General features: G+C 43.1%; 2 protein-coding genes across 10 annotated transcripts in view; both read left to right on the top strand.

Moving 5' to 3' along the window:
• Positions 1-1,156, top strand: part of depdc5 (DEP domain containing 5, GATOR1 subcomplex subunit) — a 99,222-nt gene extending 98,066 nt beyond the window's left edge. For all 6 annotated transcript variants that reach the window (XM_086129477.1, XM_086129476.1, XM_086129479.1 and 3 more), the window contains one exon: positions 68-1,156. In XM_086129477.1, the coding sequence (XP_085985603.1) occupies positions 68-366 (299 nt within the window). In that variant the 3' untranslated portion in view covers positions 367-1,156. The remainder of the gene's footprint in view (positions 1-67) is intronic.
• Positions 1,157-5,824: 4,668 nt separating this feature from the next.
• LOC147195337 (intraflagellar transport protein 20 homolog) lies at positions 5,825-14,458 on the top strand. Of its 4 annotated transcripts, none has more exons than XR_015102846.1 (8): positions 5,825-6,138; positions 7,127-7,264; positions 7,363-7,448; positions 7,534-7,637; positions 8,087-8,209; positions 8,278-8,372; positions 12,344-12,418; positions 14,060-14,458. XR_015102846.1 is itself a non-coding variant. In XM_086129223.1 (6 exons), exons 2-6 carry the CDS (start codon positions 7,138-7,140, stop codon positions 14,061-14,063), a joined length of 396 nt encoding a protein of 131 aa, XP_085985349.1. In that variant the 5' UTR covers positions 5,830-6,138; positions 7,127-7,137; the 3' UTR covers positions 14,064-14,458. The 4 variants fall into 4 exon arrangements, 1 of the variants encoding a protein (XP_085985349.1); XR_015102845.1 differs by having other exon boundaries at positions 8,278-8,398; XR_015102844.1 differs by lacking the exon at positions 8,278-8,372.
• The last annotated feature ends 1,667 nt before the right edge of the window (positions 14,459-16,125 follow it).

The raw sequence follows: 16,125 nt of genomic DNA, 5'->3' as shown, positions 1-16,125 counted from the left end.
CTTCGACATTTAAAAATGGATTTCTTTTCTGGAAAGGCAAAGTCACATTCTGGCCCCTTCCTCTCAGGCACTGTTCTGTTACAACTGCCATACTCCAAAAGAAAGTATACCAGTGGGCAACAGCGTCGACGCAGGAACTCCACTACATCCACCAACCAGGGGTCGATCAGTGGTGAAGATCGGATTGGCTTCTATTGGTCCTACAACACCATGTTAACAAAAGCCTGGAGGACCGGTGTTCTGGGTGACGAGAGAATGGCTGACCGCCTGCTGAAAGACTTTACAGACTTCTGTGCCAATAAAGACAACAGACTACTGAACTTCTGGAACATTTGCCTGGAGAAAATTAATACCAGCGCCCCCTAAAGTCAGCAACTGTAGCTTCACGTTTCAGTGCAGTTTTAAATGCCTGGTTGCTACATTTGTTTGCATCACATCTGTTCCAAACAGTAGTTTTTTTTTTTTTTTATCAATGACTGATACCATGAAGCAAACGTGTTTTGATTATGGGCCGCATTGAACGCTGATTGCCCTTTGAGAGCCGGTTACCACTTTGAAACCATATGTAATCATGTCATGATTGCGCAATATTGTTTTAAATATCCAGCAAACGCCTGATTCATCCTGCTAGTAGATATGTCCTTTGATATTTGCTCAGTTCTTGTTCACATGTGCACATATACTATAATAATATATATATAATAATATAATCCAGATCAGGTGGATTTGCCATCTACTGTAAAAACGGTCTAAATATTAAATGTAAGAGTTTGCCCTAATTTTCAATGAAATATGCTTATAGCAGGTCCCTGCCAAATGCTGACTGCTCGGGGAGACAGCATAATGTGATGTGTTAATTTTATTTTTTTCATTCACATGGCAGCATTTCTCTCAGCTTCTCTCTGAGCTTGTTCTTGTTGATTAATATATGTTCACATGCAGCTAAGAAGGGCTATGGCAGCCCGGGCCACTTTGTGGCTGGTTGGGTTTCTGGCACGTCAGGGTAATTGTGATTCTAATTTTTTTTTTTTTTTTAATGGAACATAAACCTCGGTGAAACAGAAATGGGGCTGCTTCTGTAAATATTTTTCAGATGTGGTTATGAGCCTCTAAAATCCTCTTTTTTTCTTCAACGAAATAAAAAGCTTTGCTTCTGCGTTTCGTCATGAACATCTTTCGATGAAACACCTACAGTTCAAGACAATTGGGAAAAAAACCCTCCAGGAGTTCTTTAAGATTGTAATAGGCAAAAAATGGGACCACATTTTAAAAGTAAAGATGGTAAAGTATGTTAGGTTTAAAATATAGCACCAAGAGACTTTTTTTGTAAGTCTGGGGCTTTTACACATGTCTCCAACTTTTCATAGATCTAGTGAAATATTCAACTAGGGCTTGCTTTGTTAAAACATTCAATGGGGGCCCTAAATATGGTAATTAAAAAAACAAAACAAAACGCTGAAATAGTAAAAAATGTATGATTAGTAAGTGGGTGCAAATGTTCATGTTTTCACAGAGGTTTAGACCATCAAAATCAGCGTCATTATCTTGGCACGCAAAGGCACCGTCTACAAAATAAAATGCTTTGGTTTTACTTTTCATCTCAAACATCTTTAGATAAAACACTGACAGTTTCAAGACAATCAGAAAAAAATCTCTAAGAGGAGTTTTTTATAGATGTCACCTCTGTAAAAGGCCGAAAATTTGACCAAATTTTAAAGTAAATTAAAAATGGTAAATTTCATGTGAAGTCTATCATATGGCGCAGAGACTTTCTTTGTAGCTCTTGGGCTGTTACATATACCACCAAATTTTCATAGATCTTGGCCTTCATCCTAGCTTTGTGTTTACGAAAGCTGGTACCTCCGCCCTAGCTACGGTGGGAATCTGATGGTGAAAACCAGTCCTAAAATTGTCTTTCGGGAACATTAACTTTTCTCCCGCGGTCATAAATCTATTAATGCTGACAAGCATTATGGAATATTAACAAGCACAAGCAAAAAATACAAAGCAAACACGTGTAGCCGTTCTCACGCAGGTCCAGTGTCACTCAACGAGCAATTCCTCCTTTGTGGCGAAACAAATATGAAACTCAAAATTTTATGCCCCGCCGCCGTCATATTGTAATTTGAAAACTCAACAAATTGTTGCCAGTTATTGTCCCAGATCTTAAGAGGGTCCAGCCAAAGGGTGCAAACGTATGACTCCTGTAAATGTGCAAAAATGGTCCAAAATTAGACATTCAAAATAAAATCCTCTTTCCTCTTTCTTACCTAAATTTACCTCAATTACAACCCGGCCTCGACTTCACATGCCTCTTCGAACTTGACATGGTCTTACACATACACCTACCTCTCCTCTCCACTGTTAGATCTTTGACTGTCTTTCTCATTTTTTTTTATTACTCTTTCTCTTTCTCAATATAGAAGAACAAGGTAAAAATGTAAATTATAGTCGTGTTGTTGTGTCTGGTTGTTCCTTGATGTTTCAATTAGTAGGCAGTTGATGTGTGCCTTTATGATGTTAACTTTATTATGTCATATCGGCCTAAATTCTTCCAGTATATAAACTTGGATTACTCAGTGAGGCTACGCTGAGCTTTCGCCCAAGCAGAGTGTGAACTCTCTTCCATGTCTTGTGCATCCAGCCCTGCTCTCTGGAGTTAGTTTGTATTTTCGAAGCTAAAGACTTTTACTTTTCCAACTTCCGTGTCATGTCTGCTTCTGGGTCCAAATTCCGCTCCTCATGTGACAGTATGTACTGACCAGTCATGGACCCATCAGACTCGGGCACAATCCATCGAGCCACAGATGTCACCACCTGCTCCTAACCCTCTTTTCCTACACGTCTCACTCACCTGTACTTGTCCTAGTTTTTCACACTCCCTTTCTCTTGTCCCACCCCGTGTTTCATTTTTCGACTCAGAATTTCTTCTGATTGTGAATATAGATAGCCCCGATTTAGTTAACCTCCTTTCCGATTCCAATTCAGATTTTGACATCGATTTTGGTTTTCCTGGTCACACTACTCAATTTTTGTCACATTTTTCTGTTGGTGATCGCTCAGTGTCCACCCCAGAACCCATCTTATCAGACACTTACTTGGGCACCCAATTGGCCATTTATCCTTCGGAACCCGGGTAAAGGTTCTGGTTGGATCCGTAATTCCACCTTTTACAAATCACGTATTTCCGAAACCAACACCAAGCCACTTTACTACCCACCTTTTTCATCACCTTGCTCACTGTCTACTTCTCCACCTCCTTCCATTCATCATGTTTCTACTAGTTCGCCTTCCCCAGTATTGTTCTCCTGGCCCTTCATGTTCCCCTAGCCCCATGGCGGCCGGCTGATGAGGCAAGGCCCCGTCACCTCGGCAGCTGCAAGGCTCCGTGCTGGCTCCTCGTCACCGGCATTCTTACGTCACGGCTACTCAGGAGCATTGAAGCGCGGCTAAAAATACGGGCAGCAAACTGAACTGCATAAAAATACACAAAGACATAAATATATAAATATAAACACATAAAACAATGAATAGCAACCTCAACAGCACTAGGCACCCGTACCGGCCCCTCGGCAAAGGCGGGCCTCCATCCTAGCTCATCAGCAGCATGAAGCCCCAATCCTGCACCAGTGGCGCACATCCCGCAGCCCTCCTTTAAACCTGTTCTGGCGGCACAAGTCCTGCGGCCACTTTCCGAACCTGTTTTGGCAGCGCAAGTCCTGCAATCGTCCTCCAAACCTGCTCAGGTGGCACAAGCCCACGGCCGCCCTCTGATCCTGCTCTGGCTGCGCAAGCCCTGCAGCTGCCCTCCGATCCTGTTCAGGCAGTGCAAGTCCTGCAACCGCCCTCCGATCCTGCTCTGGTGGTGCAAGCCCCGCAGCGGCCCTTTGATCCTGTTCTAGTGGTGCAAGCCCAGCAGCCGTCCTCGCCTCCTGTGCACCCCAGTACAGCCACCAAACTGGCCCTGCCAAGAACCTCTCGCCTGGCTGGCAGGATGCCCACTGTATTGGTCCCGGCGAGAACCTCTCGTCTGGCCGACAGGATGCCCACCCGATTGGTCCCATCGAGAACCTTTCATCTGGCCTGCAGGACACCCACTGAACTGGTCTTGCAACTTAGTATTTAGTTTCATGTTTTCCTCGTGTTCTTTTGTTTGATGAGGGCCTTTATTGTGTTACCTTTATTATGTCATGTCAGCCTGATGTCTTCCACTGTATAAACTTGGATTACTCCATATAGGAAGGCCGGAGCCGGAATCGCACTCTGCACTGTCGGGCGTGCTAACCAGTCGACCACAGTGTCGCCCCAGGTAAACCAAATTTATTTTATTTTGGTTGAACTTAAAACCAGTAGTTCCAAATCCTCCTCCATGACTTGATAGACATACAGTACATCTTTGACATACAGTACTGCCGTTTTTTGAACAGACACGCATTGGAGGTTACAGACGTTGAACTGACCCGGATGTACGAAAAAATCAGTTCCCTTGCAAAGATTGCGTTTTCTCACAAAGATGGTGTTTTTTCTGCTTTCACACCATTTTACTACTCCGTAGGGTAGAGTGGCGTAGAAACAGCTCTTTGGGGGAAATGCACCCCGTCCATAATTCTCTTCCTGACCACTGGAGGGAGACAATTTTAATTTCAGCAGTTTATTTGGACCCAAGCGGCTTCGTTCAACTTTGTTTAGCATTGAAATAAATTAATGTTGGTGGGAGTCCGAAGAACTGATTGTGAGGGAATTTGAAGCAAAAATAATTCTCAGATTTTTTTTCTCAAAGATATGAATGCACAAACTTGTTTTAAATATGAACATGGTAGTGTTGTGGAGGGTGATCAATTAGTTTGAACAAAAAATGCTGAATATTTTTTTCCCTCAATATTTGAAACTGTAAAAGTATTACTGTGGGGAAGATGCCCGCCATCCATATGGAGTAAGATGCCCCCATGATTCAGAATTTTGAGTGTAGCCAATGTTATTTTTCTTTCCGTTTACTTTCCTAGGCTATGGTTTAAGATTCATTATTTTACATTTTGTTTTATAAAAACAAAGCTGTAGTCTTGGGTGATTTAATTACCCTCCTGTTTATTTGGGCATACTTCTTGTGCACGTATTGTGTTGATATTAGATCTATTTATGTTTTCAAAAAATTAGATTTTAATATTTTATATCAATCGTTTTTAGTGGGGCATCTTACTCCGCTCCCCCGTATAATAAAATTTTGGATTGGATAAGCTTTATTGTCAAATGCACTATACGTGTAACATACAGCACATTCTGGAAAATGTGATCTCTCTTTAAGACAGGGGTCACCAATGTGGTTCCTTGACAGGGAAGTCTGGCCTTCCAGCTGCTGCCCCTGCCCCAACTAAATAGTTGGATAGATATTAATCACCTAGTTAACACTATTTAATGTATTTTTCATCAAATTTGTTATTTCAATTGTGTGTATCAAACAAGTAGCCTGAGTTGTGAATCAGTACCCAAGCACTCAGTTTCATAAAGTTTCGTGAATGATGTAAAAATGTAAACCCGTGGATGGCAGTAAGAAAGAGAGGCGTCTAAACTGAAGAGGATAATAGAAGGAACAGCAGATTTTTTTATGCTGTCACCAAAGCTATTCATCTGTTTGCCTACGGTGATGCTAGGCTAGGAGGGGCAATTATGTCATCATCGCGCGCGCGTGTGTGTGTGTGTCGGGAATGAAAACGGAAGTACAAGGATGCAATGTGCTGCATACGCTTGTGGACCGAACATTTACATCATGGGGTCTATCTATCTATCCACACACACACACACGCGGGGGGGGGGGTCGAGAGAGAGAGAGTGCGTTAACTACAAAGTAAAACTCACGAAAATCTGTTAAGAATTTTTAGAAATTAGCAAGATAAGACTTGTTTTCAATGTCCGTGCATTGCCTTTGACGGCAAAGTTGACCCTGTCAACATGGCCGCCACGTTGGCACAGTGGAACCGGCTGCTTCGTGTGCGTGCGTTGTGTTCATATCTGTGCCAGTCGCGAGAGATTTCCGGGACTTTTCCCTCATCTAACAACCCTCCGCAACGGGAAATACGTGTTTAAACGGAGAAGTTATTGGACCCTTTTGCTACCGTTAAACCCCTCACATTATCGTAACAGGTAGGCATGAGAAATCATTTGTGTTTACCCTTTCACACGTTAAGCCCGATACGTAAATGTTGTAAGGTTTAATTTGGTATTGAGTTTAGCTAACGCTGTCATTATTTAACAAAAAAATTTACGGGGAGTGTTTTGATATTTTCAGACATGGATGGGAGCATAGATGTGTACGTGAAATTTGGTGACGATTGGTTGTAGTTTGCTAACATTAAACCACTTTTATTTATTTTGTATCTGTAGTGAACGTTTGTGGGGAGGAAAAAGCTTAGTACCCATACAATTCAAAATACTGTGGCGATTGTTATGATATTATCGGAGGTTTAAGTGGGCATATGTAGAGATGTGCATGTGAATTTTTGTGACGATTCATCGCGGCGTTCTGACATAAAGAGAAATGAAGCGTTTTAGAAGATCCCAATTTTCCCCCGGACAGATCGATGTCATGGATCAACCTTAAGACTGAAAGCACTTATGAGAAAAGTAGGCCGGCGGTACATCTGATCCGTCGACACCTTTATAAAGCCTAAATAAAACGTAAAGGATCGGCTGCTTTTTTATGTGCACGCGTGTCGGTCGTGCAAGCGGAGAGCAGAAACTCGTGTTGCCAACTTTGAGATACTGTATGAATTATTCGACCAATGTCTGTGTCCTCAATTTAAAACTGTGAAGGAATAATCGGCCACCTCAATGAAGTCAACCACAAAAATCTGTTGACACAAAAATATATGTCTCGAAACTATATATTTTTTTAAATTAAAACCATGTTTGCAATGCCCGGGACATGCACAGCATAGGCGTGTCTAGCCCGTTTAGTGGGTCCTGAAGCACCCCAAAAATGTAAGATCTCAAGATTGTATTTCGAGTATGACCTTTTTTTTTTAAACTAGAGTAATGTTAAAAGTAAATGTGGGATAACTGACTGGATGGCCATGATCATTAAAACCGTAAGAACTTGCATCTCAGTTTACCTTACAATGTTGTTTGTTAGTCCCTCTGGCTATGGCTCAAGACTTACTCGAAGAGGAAGGCATTTTCTTTGATGAATTCAACAAACTACGAACACTAGAACCAGATGTGAGCCAGAAGACTTCAGAACTCAAGGAAGAGTGCAAAGAATTTGCTGACAGTAAGACCCCTCCGTCTCTTATTCTTTACACATCACGGTTGATCCGTTTATCTCATCTACTGACAACATATATTATCGTTATTCTGTGTCTTTTACAGAAATCGGACAGTTTCAGGAAAAAGTTGGAAGTCTAATTGAGCTTGTAGATCAGTTGGCAAAAGAGACCGAGACGGAAAAGTTCAAGGTAAGGTTGGTCCCCCCCCCCCCCCCCCCCCGATGTAAATCAACATGAACTCTTCAAGTTCCTATCATGGATTCTCTAATTTTAGGCAATTGGAGCAAGAAACCTGCTGAAGTTAGTGGCAAAGCAAAGAGAAGCTCTGCAGCAGCAGCTTCAAGCGCTCATTGCAGAGAAGAAGACGCAACTTGAAAGGTAAATGATAATTAAAACCTCATGTTGTTTCGCTCTGTTCTGTTCTCTCTTAACAGAGTGGACAGTTAAAGCTTCTTGCTTACTTGTCTTTAATCGGCATAACTCTGGAAGCACATGTACGGAACTCAGTCTCGTAACATCGCGGAGAACACACGTCACTTCCCGTTCCCTCACCCAAAGCTAGCAACAACTCTATCTAACAATACTATTGTTACATCTTTTCTTTTTTGAAATTTTAAGCATTGACTTAGAATGTAATCATTTAACTTTCTGAGCTTCAAAAAACCTCTACTATATACTGTACATCTTAGAAAATAATCACATGCATAATCACGTACAACCGTGACAGTATTCTCACACTCTTGTATACAAATTATGCATGAACAATTTCCTTTCGTCTTTTTTTTTTTCTCACAAAAATGAAATGCCATTGTCCTCGTTGCGTGTAGTCCTCCAAGAACCTTGGCCCGTTTACTTGACGACCCGACCTGGTGACGATTTTCACATGGTGCAGAACTCTGAGTCCCGTCCCTTGTCGAGATGACGGATGCTGCATCACTTTCCTGTCTGAGGTGTCTTCGATTCCTCCTCAAAACGCCTCCGGATTCCAGCTTCACCTCATATGACCTGTTGTCCACAGGTCTGACGACTCGCGCAGGTCGCCATACTCCATGAGGATCCAAGGGCTGCACTCTCACCTTGTCTCAACTTCTCAGAGCATTCAAATTCCTTGCTGTGCGGTTGTAATATTTCTCTTGACGGTATCGGTTTTGTCGAATTCCTTGCTCATTATTTTGAAGTACTGGTTCCGGAAGAGTATCCTTTGTAGGGAGGAGGGTTCTCGTCCTCCTGTTCAGAAGTCGTTTTGCTGGGCTAGTCGCAAGACCGTGGCTCGGTGTGTTGCGATGGTCCGACATTGCTAGATAAGGGTCCCGTCCATCCATTGCAGCTTTTCTCATGAGAGCTTTGGCTGTCTTCACAGCAGATTCCGTCTTCCCGTTACTCTGCGCGTAACCCGGCGATGATGTTCTGTGTTTGAATTCCCATAGTCGGCTGAAACGTTTTAACTCCTGGGAGGTATACTGTGGCCCATTATCTGATACCGCAATATCCGGGATCCCTTGTCTTGCGAAATGTGCTTTAAGTTTTCGGATAACTGTCATGCTTGATGTGTCCGGAAGATAATCCACTTCCCAGAAATTGGAATAATAATCCACAGTTATCAAATAGTCCTTTCCATGGAATGAGAACAAGTCTGTTCCGACCTTTGCCCAGGGACTGTATTCCATGTCATGCGGCTGCAGCATCTCTTTCTGCTGTCTGGAGTCTACAGACCTGCGACACATCACATTTGAATATAAAAGTCTTTATCTGTTGATTCATCCCTGGCCAGTATACGTACACAGTCTCTTGCACGCCTGAGACATCCTTCAATCCCAAAATGAGAAGAGTGTATGCGACAGGTAATATCACTTCTGAGTGCATCGGGAATCACTGCTCTCTCTCCTTTGAAAACAATTCCACCCTGATAGCTTAACTCATCCTGAAATGATTGGAAGTGTTGTATGTCTGCTGGGATATCTTTTTTGCTCTTCGGCCACCCTTTCAGAGAGTCTCTCTGTAGAGATGGGTAGATGATCAATCATATTGACAGTTGCCATCTCTGACTCGGCGTCCCCTTTCTGACGGTCATATAAATATGCTCTGCTCAAAGTGTCAGCTAACAACATGTCTCGGCCTGATACATAAGTCACATGAATATTGTACTTCTGTAACCTGAGTAACATTCGTTGTAGTCTCTTTGGTGCACTTATCAATGGTTTCTTGTGTATGTTTTCTAAGGATTTGTGATCACTCTGGACGGTGACGACTCGGCCATAGGTGTACTGGTGAAATTTCTCTATTCCAAACACAATTGCGAGGCATTCTTTCTCTATTTGAGCGTAGCCCCTCTCTGTGGGTGTCAGAGCTCTGCTTGCATACGCCACTGGCTTCCCATTCTGCATGAGGGCAGCTCCGAGTCCGGTCTCCGATGCATCACGTTGCAGCGTCGGGTCTCCTTTCTGGTCGTAGTATTTCAGGACTGGAGCGTTGGCTATTTTGTCCTTCAGTCGCTCAAATGCCTCTTCGTTGACATCTGTCCATTCCCACATGTTGTCTTTGAGTGTCAGTTGTCTCAGGGCTTCACGGTCATCTGATAAGTGTTCACAGAATTTTGACAGGTAATTCACCATCCCTAGCAGTCGTACGCCTTTCACATCAGTTGGTCTCGGCATCTCTCTGATCGCTCGCACTTTCTCTGGATCAACACGCAGTCCTTCAGCTGTCAGTAGATGTCCTATATAAGGTACTTTTGTTTGTCGCAGCTTGAACCTGTCCATGTTTAGTTTGATGTTTTTCTCCATGCATCTCTGTAGGAAGCATCTCAGTTTCACATCATGGTCTCGGGTAGCTTCCTCTTGGGTTGACCCTTCTCCCGTGATTAAAATATCATCAGATGATGTATGTTCCAGGTAAGCCTTGCAGTGCATTCGTGAGTTTCCTTTGGAAGATCTCCGGCGCTGGGCTTATTCCCATTGGCATCCTTAGCCATCTAAAGCGTCCGACCGGGATTGAGAATGTTGTGAGGTAACTTGACTCTTCCTCCAGTTTAATGTGCCAAAATCCATGTTTGACATCGCAAACGGCGAATACCTTTGCATTTGCAAGCTCTGGCAAGATGTCATCTATTGTTGGGAGTGGAAAATGGCTTCATTTCAGTGCTCGGTTTAATGGTTTGGGGTCTATGCAGACCCTCAATTTCCCACTTGGTTTTCTCAATGAAATCATGCTATTAATCCAGTCTGTACTTCGTTGCACCGGAGCAATGATTTCCCTTTTAACTAGTTCTTTGAGTGGTTCCATCATTGCAACTGGCACTCTGCGTTTTGGCAGTTTTACTGGTGGTATATTATCATCTATCTCAATCCCGTATTCTCCTTCCATACAGCCATCGCCAGTGAGAACATTCGAGAATTCTGTTTCTATCATTTCCATCGTCATGGTTTTGTTGCAATGGTCTTCTTTTGGTATAGGTATCAATTCTTTTGTTACAATGCTGTCCACAGTCATGATGTTCTCATATAGTACTCGGATCAGCTTCATGTCTTCACTTGCCTTTCTGCCTAGGATTGGTACGCCCCCTTCCACGTTCACTACTTGAAACAGCACTCGGTACTGTTTATTATTTCTGGGGTTCCTTATCTTGACTCGACACTGGCCCAATGGACTCATTTTTGACTTATTGTACATGACCAGAACTTTGTCAGAATGTTCCAACCTCATATCTGGGTTTAGAAGATGTAGAGGGATGACATTACAGCTCGCTCCTCAGTCTATTTGAAACTTGACTTGTCTTGTGTCAATTAGCATTCCAGCAAATAGTTGTTTTTCTTGCTTATGCTTGTCTCTCATTTGGTTCACTTTCTCTCCTGTCTCCATTTTGTGGGTTATCATCAGAACATCTTCATATTTGTCTTCATCTTGCTCCTCAACAGCATTTAGTGCTCTGTCATTCTTACTGTGTGTATTTTTCGTCTTACACATTACAGCAAAATGATTATCCTTTCCACATTTTTTACACTGTTTTCCAAAAGCAGGAGGACACTTCTTTTTATTTCTCTCGTGTGTCTTGCCGCAAGATTTACAGCGAACCTCACTTTTGCTTGTCTTCTCCTGCTTGAGTGAACACACGTCATTCACTGTCTGCCCTTGCAATGTTTTACAGTTTTCTCTCGACAGTTCTGATGCTCTGCAAATCTTCATGCATTTTTCCAACGTTCGATTTTCTTCTCTTGGCAGCCTTTCTCTCAGCCCATTGTCGTTTGTGCCACACACTATTCTATCTTTTATCAAGGAGTCTTTTAACTGCTCGAAATTACAGGTGCTGGCCAAAACTCTTAATTCCGTGACGTACTTGTCCACATTTTCTCCCGGTGTTTGATCTCTCATGAAGAACTTGTATCTCTCCACGGTTTCGTTTAGCTTAGGGTTACAATGTTCATCAAACTTTCTCATAATATCTCTCACGGTGTTCCTTGCAGACACATCATCGCTCAACCACGTGTTCATCAGTTCTCTACCTTCTTCTCCTATGAGGTAGTGAAACAGCTTGCATCTCGTGGCTTCCTCAGTGTTCGGCATCGTCAGGTCCACGTACAATGTGAATTCCTCTTTCCACGTCTTCCATGTCTTTGCCAGATTGCTTGAATCCAAAGAAAGAATCGGCGGTGGTCTCAGGCCTTCCATCGTAGCCTCTGTCTGCAGTTAGCTTCCGTGCTAACGAGCTAGCATTTCGTCCAACACTCTCTTCACGACGCCAATTCCTACACACACGCTGCCACCATGTTTCGCTCTGGTCTGTACTCTTTTAGACGGTTAAAGCTTCTTGCTTACTTGTCTTTAATTGGCATAACTCTGTCTCGTAACATCGGGGAGAACACACGTCACTTCCCGTTCCCTCACCCAAAGCTGTCCCCTTAGCAACAACTCTATCTAACAATACCATTGTTACACATGTTAGTACAAAGTGATTGAGTGGTTGTAAAGGCCTACGTACATATCCTTAATGTTCGTTTTATTGTATTTGCTCCATGCTGCAATACCAGGGTGGCTCAAACTACCAGAGACAAGTTCCTTGAATAATACTGTCTATATCCTTGTTTCAGATATCGCATTGAATGTGATGCCTTGTCTAAAGTGGAATCTGAGCAGAATGAGTTTATCAACCAGTTTATTTTGCAGTAAGTATGTGCTTTTTGTACTCTCTATTGTCATGTCCCCTGACATCATAACGGTATATCACATCAAAATCAAATCAGTATTCCTGTGTCAATCTCAAGTTGCATCAACAACTTGGCCAAGCGGCAGCCGCACACTCGTGAGCAATGCGTATTAAGACAAATTCACCAAATAAGAACTCATAAAAGCTCATTGTTTACATCATGTGCAATGGGACTAAATCCTGAAGTAATCAGAAACTGGAACAATGATGACTATGGCAGATGAAGTTACACGGAAAGAAGTGGCATTTAAAATGAAATAATTTCTCATAATACTCAGCAAGCAGTGCATCCATGACTGCGTGTCGCACATTTACACCACTTCACACATCTTTTCTGTAATATCTTGACTGCGTTGCATTTCACCTTCCGACTCGGCTTTTCATTTAATGACAGAGTGTTGGCATCCACAGTGAGATCAAACTTGGTTGCAAATACACTCAACATCTTTGTTTTGGCAGCCAGTAGACTGCTTCCAGTCCCCGTCCCAATTATTTCGGACTTCTCGCTCCCTTGCCTTGCTGGAGTTTAAAGTATGCACGATGTAGGGTGACCTTGGGCAGCGCTCTCGGAGATTTGCTTCCTTCTGCGTCGTTCCTTCACCATGCTTGGGGCTTTGTGCCTCCCAAACCTGTGTCCACCAGCTCGGCTCTGAGATTACCAACAATCACGCCAGGGGAATGTAGGAGGGCGTAATATTGGGAGAACTCGGTGTATCAGCGGTAAATGCACCCAAGCTTGAAACCTTCTCCATGGCTGTCTGTACAGCAGAAACATCGCACAAAGTTTCACAGGTAGCTTACCTGTGTGTTTAGAGTGCTTTTGAGGTGGTCACTGTTCACATTTGCTGCATTCTTCCGAGGAGTGCCGACACGTCCACATGATTAAATGACACGAGAGTTAAGTCATCCAGGAAATACGAAACAGATCTTGATACATCTTCTGCACATTTATTGAGCTCTTGCAGGCACAATCTAACATTATTAATGTCCTTTTGCCTCCAGCGCTTGTTGTGTGGAAGAAGCTCTGACAAGACCGGCTCTGCAAATTCAGTTAGCTCAGAGCTGAAGTTGTTAGTCACAGGCAAAATGAATTTGTGGCCCGAGGTTCTCGTTTAATAACCATAATTAATCTTCAACTATAAATTTTCTGATAGATCTCCAGTTTAACTTGGAAAAATCCATCCATTCTCTAATTCGCTTCTCCTCACAAGGGTCACGGGGTATGCTGGAGCCTATCCCAGCCGTCTCGGGGCAGTAGGTGGGGGAAACCCTGAACTGGTTTCCAGCCAATCGCAGGGCACTAATTCGGAAAGATTCACCAAAAAAAGATAAGAAGACTGTTAAGGCACCGGATCAATAAGCATCATCGTTAAGAGTAGTATTATCAATAAAATCTTATCCATAGCCATTGCCTGATAAAAACATGGAACAAAAATTTCAAGCATGTGGTTGAAAAATAACGGATATGAAGACATTTGAATCAAAGCTGGTCTTTTTCGTATGTCTGTGACTACACAAATACAAATTGACTGTCTTACAGGTGGGGGTATGCATTGTCAGTATGTAGTTTAAATTTGTTTCATTTTTTTTCTCTTTACAGTTGATTGAAGAAGCCAACCAGAACTGCACAAATAAGGTTTTCGAAACAATGCAAGCGTGAACAATACATTGTTGAGGTGGAAGAGTGGTTGCAATACAAGTGTAAGGTCCTGAAACTTACACTTAAACACAATTTCCTGGTTCCCACTTTTGAAGTATTCTTGAGAAAAATGCACAACTCCGGAATCAATGGACATCAGCACATCTGGGTTTCCTCCCTTTTGATGCCTTGCCATGCCTTCTTTGCAGCTAATTCCACGATCCATGTATCTCCACATCAATTGTTAATGCTGACAGAAGTAAAAAGATGACTTCTGTAATACATACAGTACACACACATACTGTATATACAGTACATGCATAATGCAAACACAGACATCAATAAACATGTTTGAGATGATATGGTACATGTTGTGGATATTTTTTCCTTGACCACAACTCTGCCCAAACTTGAAAATCTGTGTGATCAATTGTTGAAGGATGCAAAGGCCAACTCAATTCTTATCTTTATTTATTTTCTTGAAAATGGGATACAACAGGTTCAAGTGTGATACGTTGGAATATGTTGATGGCCTTCCTTCAATATAACCAGAAAGGGTATGCATCTGTCACATGGTGTCAAAAAAAATTGAGCTGAGGACCCCAAAATACAGAAAGCAATTGAAAGCACGAGGGTTAACAATAAGTGGCTCCAAAATAGAGTGGTGATAGTTGTAAAAAGTAGAAATGAAAGGATGACATCGCACAGGAGAAAAAGTTGGCATAAAAAGTACAAGTTATTAGGTGTCAAAGTCCGGTCCTCAAGGGCTGGTGTCCTGCATGTTTTCTATTCCTCCCTGCTGCAACACACCTGATCCAAATGATCAGCAAGCTCTATCGAGTCTGTTAGTGATCCTGATCATTTGAATCAGGTGTGTTGCAGCAGGGAGAGATGGAAAACATGCAGGACACCGGCCCTCGAGGACCGGACTTCGACACCTGTGAAAGTACAAACTAGAATAGGTGGAGACTGAAGCTCAACTCAAAACTGTTATGAACAAAAATGACCAAATATAACGACAAGGGATTCGACCAGGGCTCAGGAACCTTTTTGACTAAGAGAGCCATGAAAGCAAAATATATGGAAATGTATTTCAGAGAGAGACAATTCCTCGTCTCACCCCTCGGGTGGTGTCCGTCCTCCCTACCATCACGATCACGGAAACCAATGAGCTGATATACGCTTCAGCATCAGTGATCCTAGAGATGCTTGGCTATAAGAGCAACCATGGGAGCCATGAGATACTTTACCCACCATGGAAAAGACGGTTGGAAGCTAAGATCAAGGCGGCTCGGAAAGATGTGAGTCAATTGACGGAGGCCCAGAGAGGTGTGATGAAAAGGCCGATACCCGAGAGGTACATCCAGATGACCATACCTGAAGCACTCGAAACTGCTAAACAAAGGCTCCAAGCCTTGTCCAGCCGCCTAAAGCGGTACACGAAAGAGAATGAGGCCAGACGAATAAACAGGCTGTTCGCAACACAACCTGCGCAAGTGTACGCTCAGTGGCAGGGTCCTAACAACAGAGCTGATCCACCAAGACTGGAAACTGAAAGGTACTGGGGAAAGGCATATGGGAGAAGGAGGTTGCACATAACAGCAGTGTACAATGGCTGGTGACCCTGAGAGAGGAGCACAGCAAGCTCCCTGAACAGAACCCAGTTACCATAACAGTGGCAGACATACAGGAAAGAGTCTCAGATATGAAAAACTGGACAGCACCAGGCCCGCCGGACATGGTCCACACCTACTGGCTAAAGAAACTCACAGCACTCCATGAGCGCCTAGCAGCACAAATGAACCAGCTGCTGAGGGATGGGACTCACCCAGGATGGCTAACCGAAGGGCGAACGATCCTGATCATGAAGGATCCCTCAAAGGGTGCAGTCCCATCCAACTATCGGCCAATAACCTGTCTCTCCACAACATGGGAGCTCATGCCAGGCATTGCGGCTAAGATAAGTGTACACATGGATCAATACACGAGCGAAGCACAGAAGGGCATTGGTAGAGATACCAGAGGAG

The sequence above is a fragment of the Hippocampus guttulatus genome, chromosome 14 (genome assembly GCF_054856545.1).
Source record: "Hippocampus guttulatus isolate MCC_2025c chromosome 14, RoL_Hgut_1.0, whole genome shotgun sequence".
Taxonomy (NCBI): domain Eukaryota; kingdom Metazoa; phylum Chordata; class Actinopteri; order Syngnathiformes; family Syngnathidae; genus Hippocampus; species Hippocampus guttulatus.
The sequence above is the reverse complement of the archived record's forward strand: the minus strand, read 5'-3'. Positions and strand labels throughout refer to the sequence as shown.

Coding starts and splice junctions, on each gene's coding strand:
- LOC147195337 (XM_086129223.1), top strand. CDS start 7,138: ATGGCTCAAGACTTACTCGAAGAGGAAGGCATTTTCTTTGATGAATTC. Junction 7,265..7,362: donor GTGCAAAGAATTTGCTGACA/GTAAGACCCCTC, acceptor TGTCTTTTACAG/AAATCGGACAGTTTCAGGAA. Junction 7,638..12,343: donor AAGAAGACGCAACTTGAAAG/GTAAATGATAAT, acceptor TCCTTGTTTCAG/ATATCGCATTGAATGTGATG.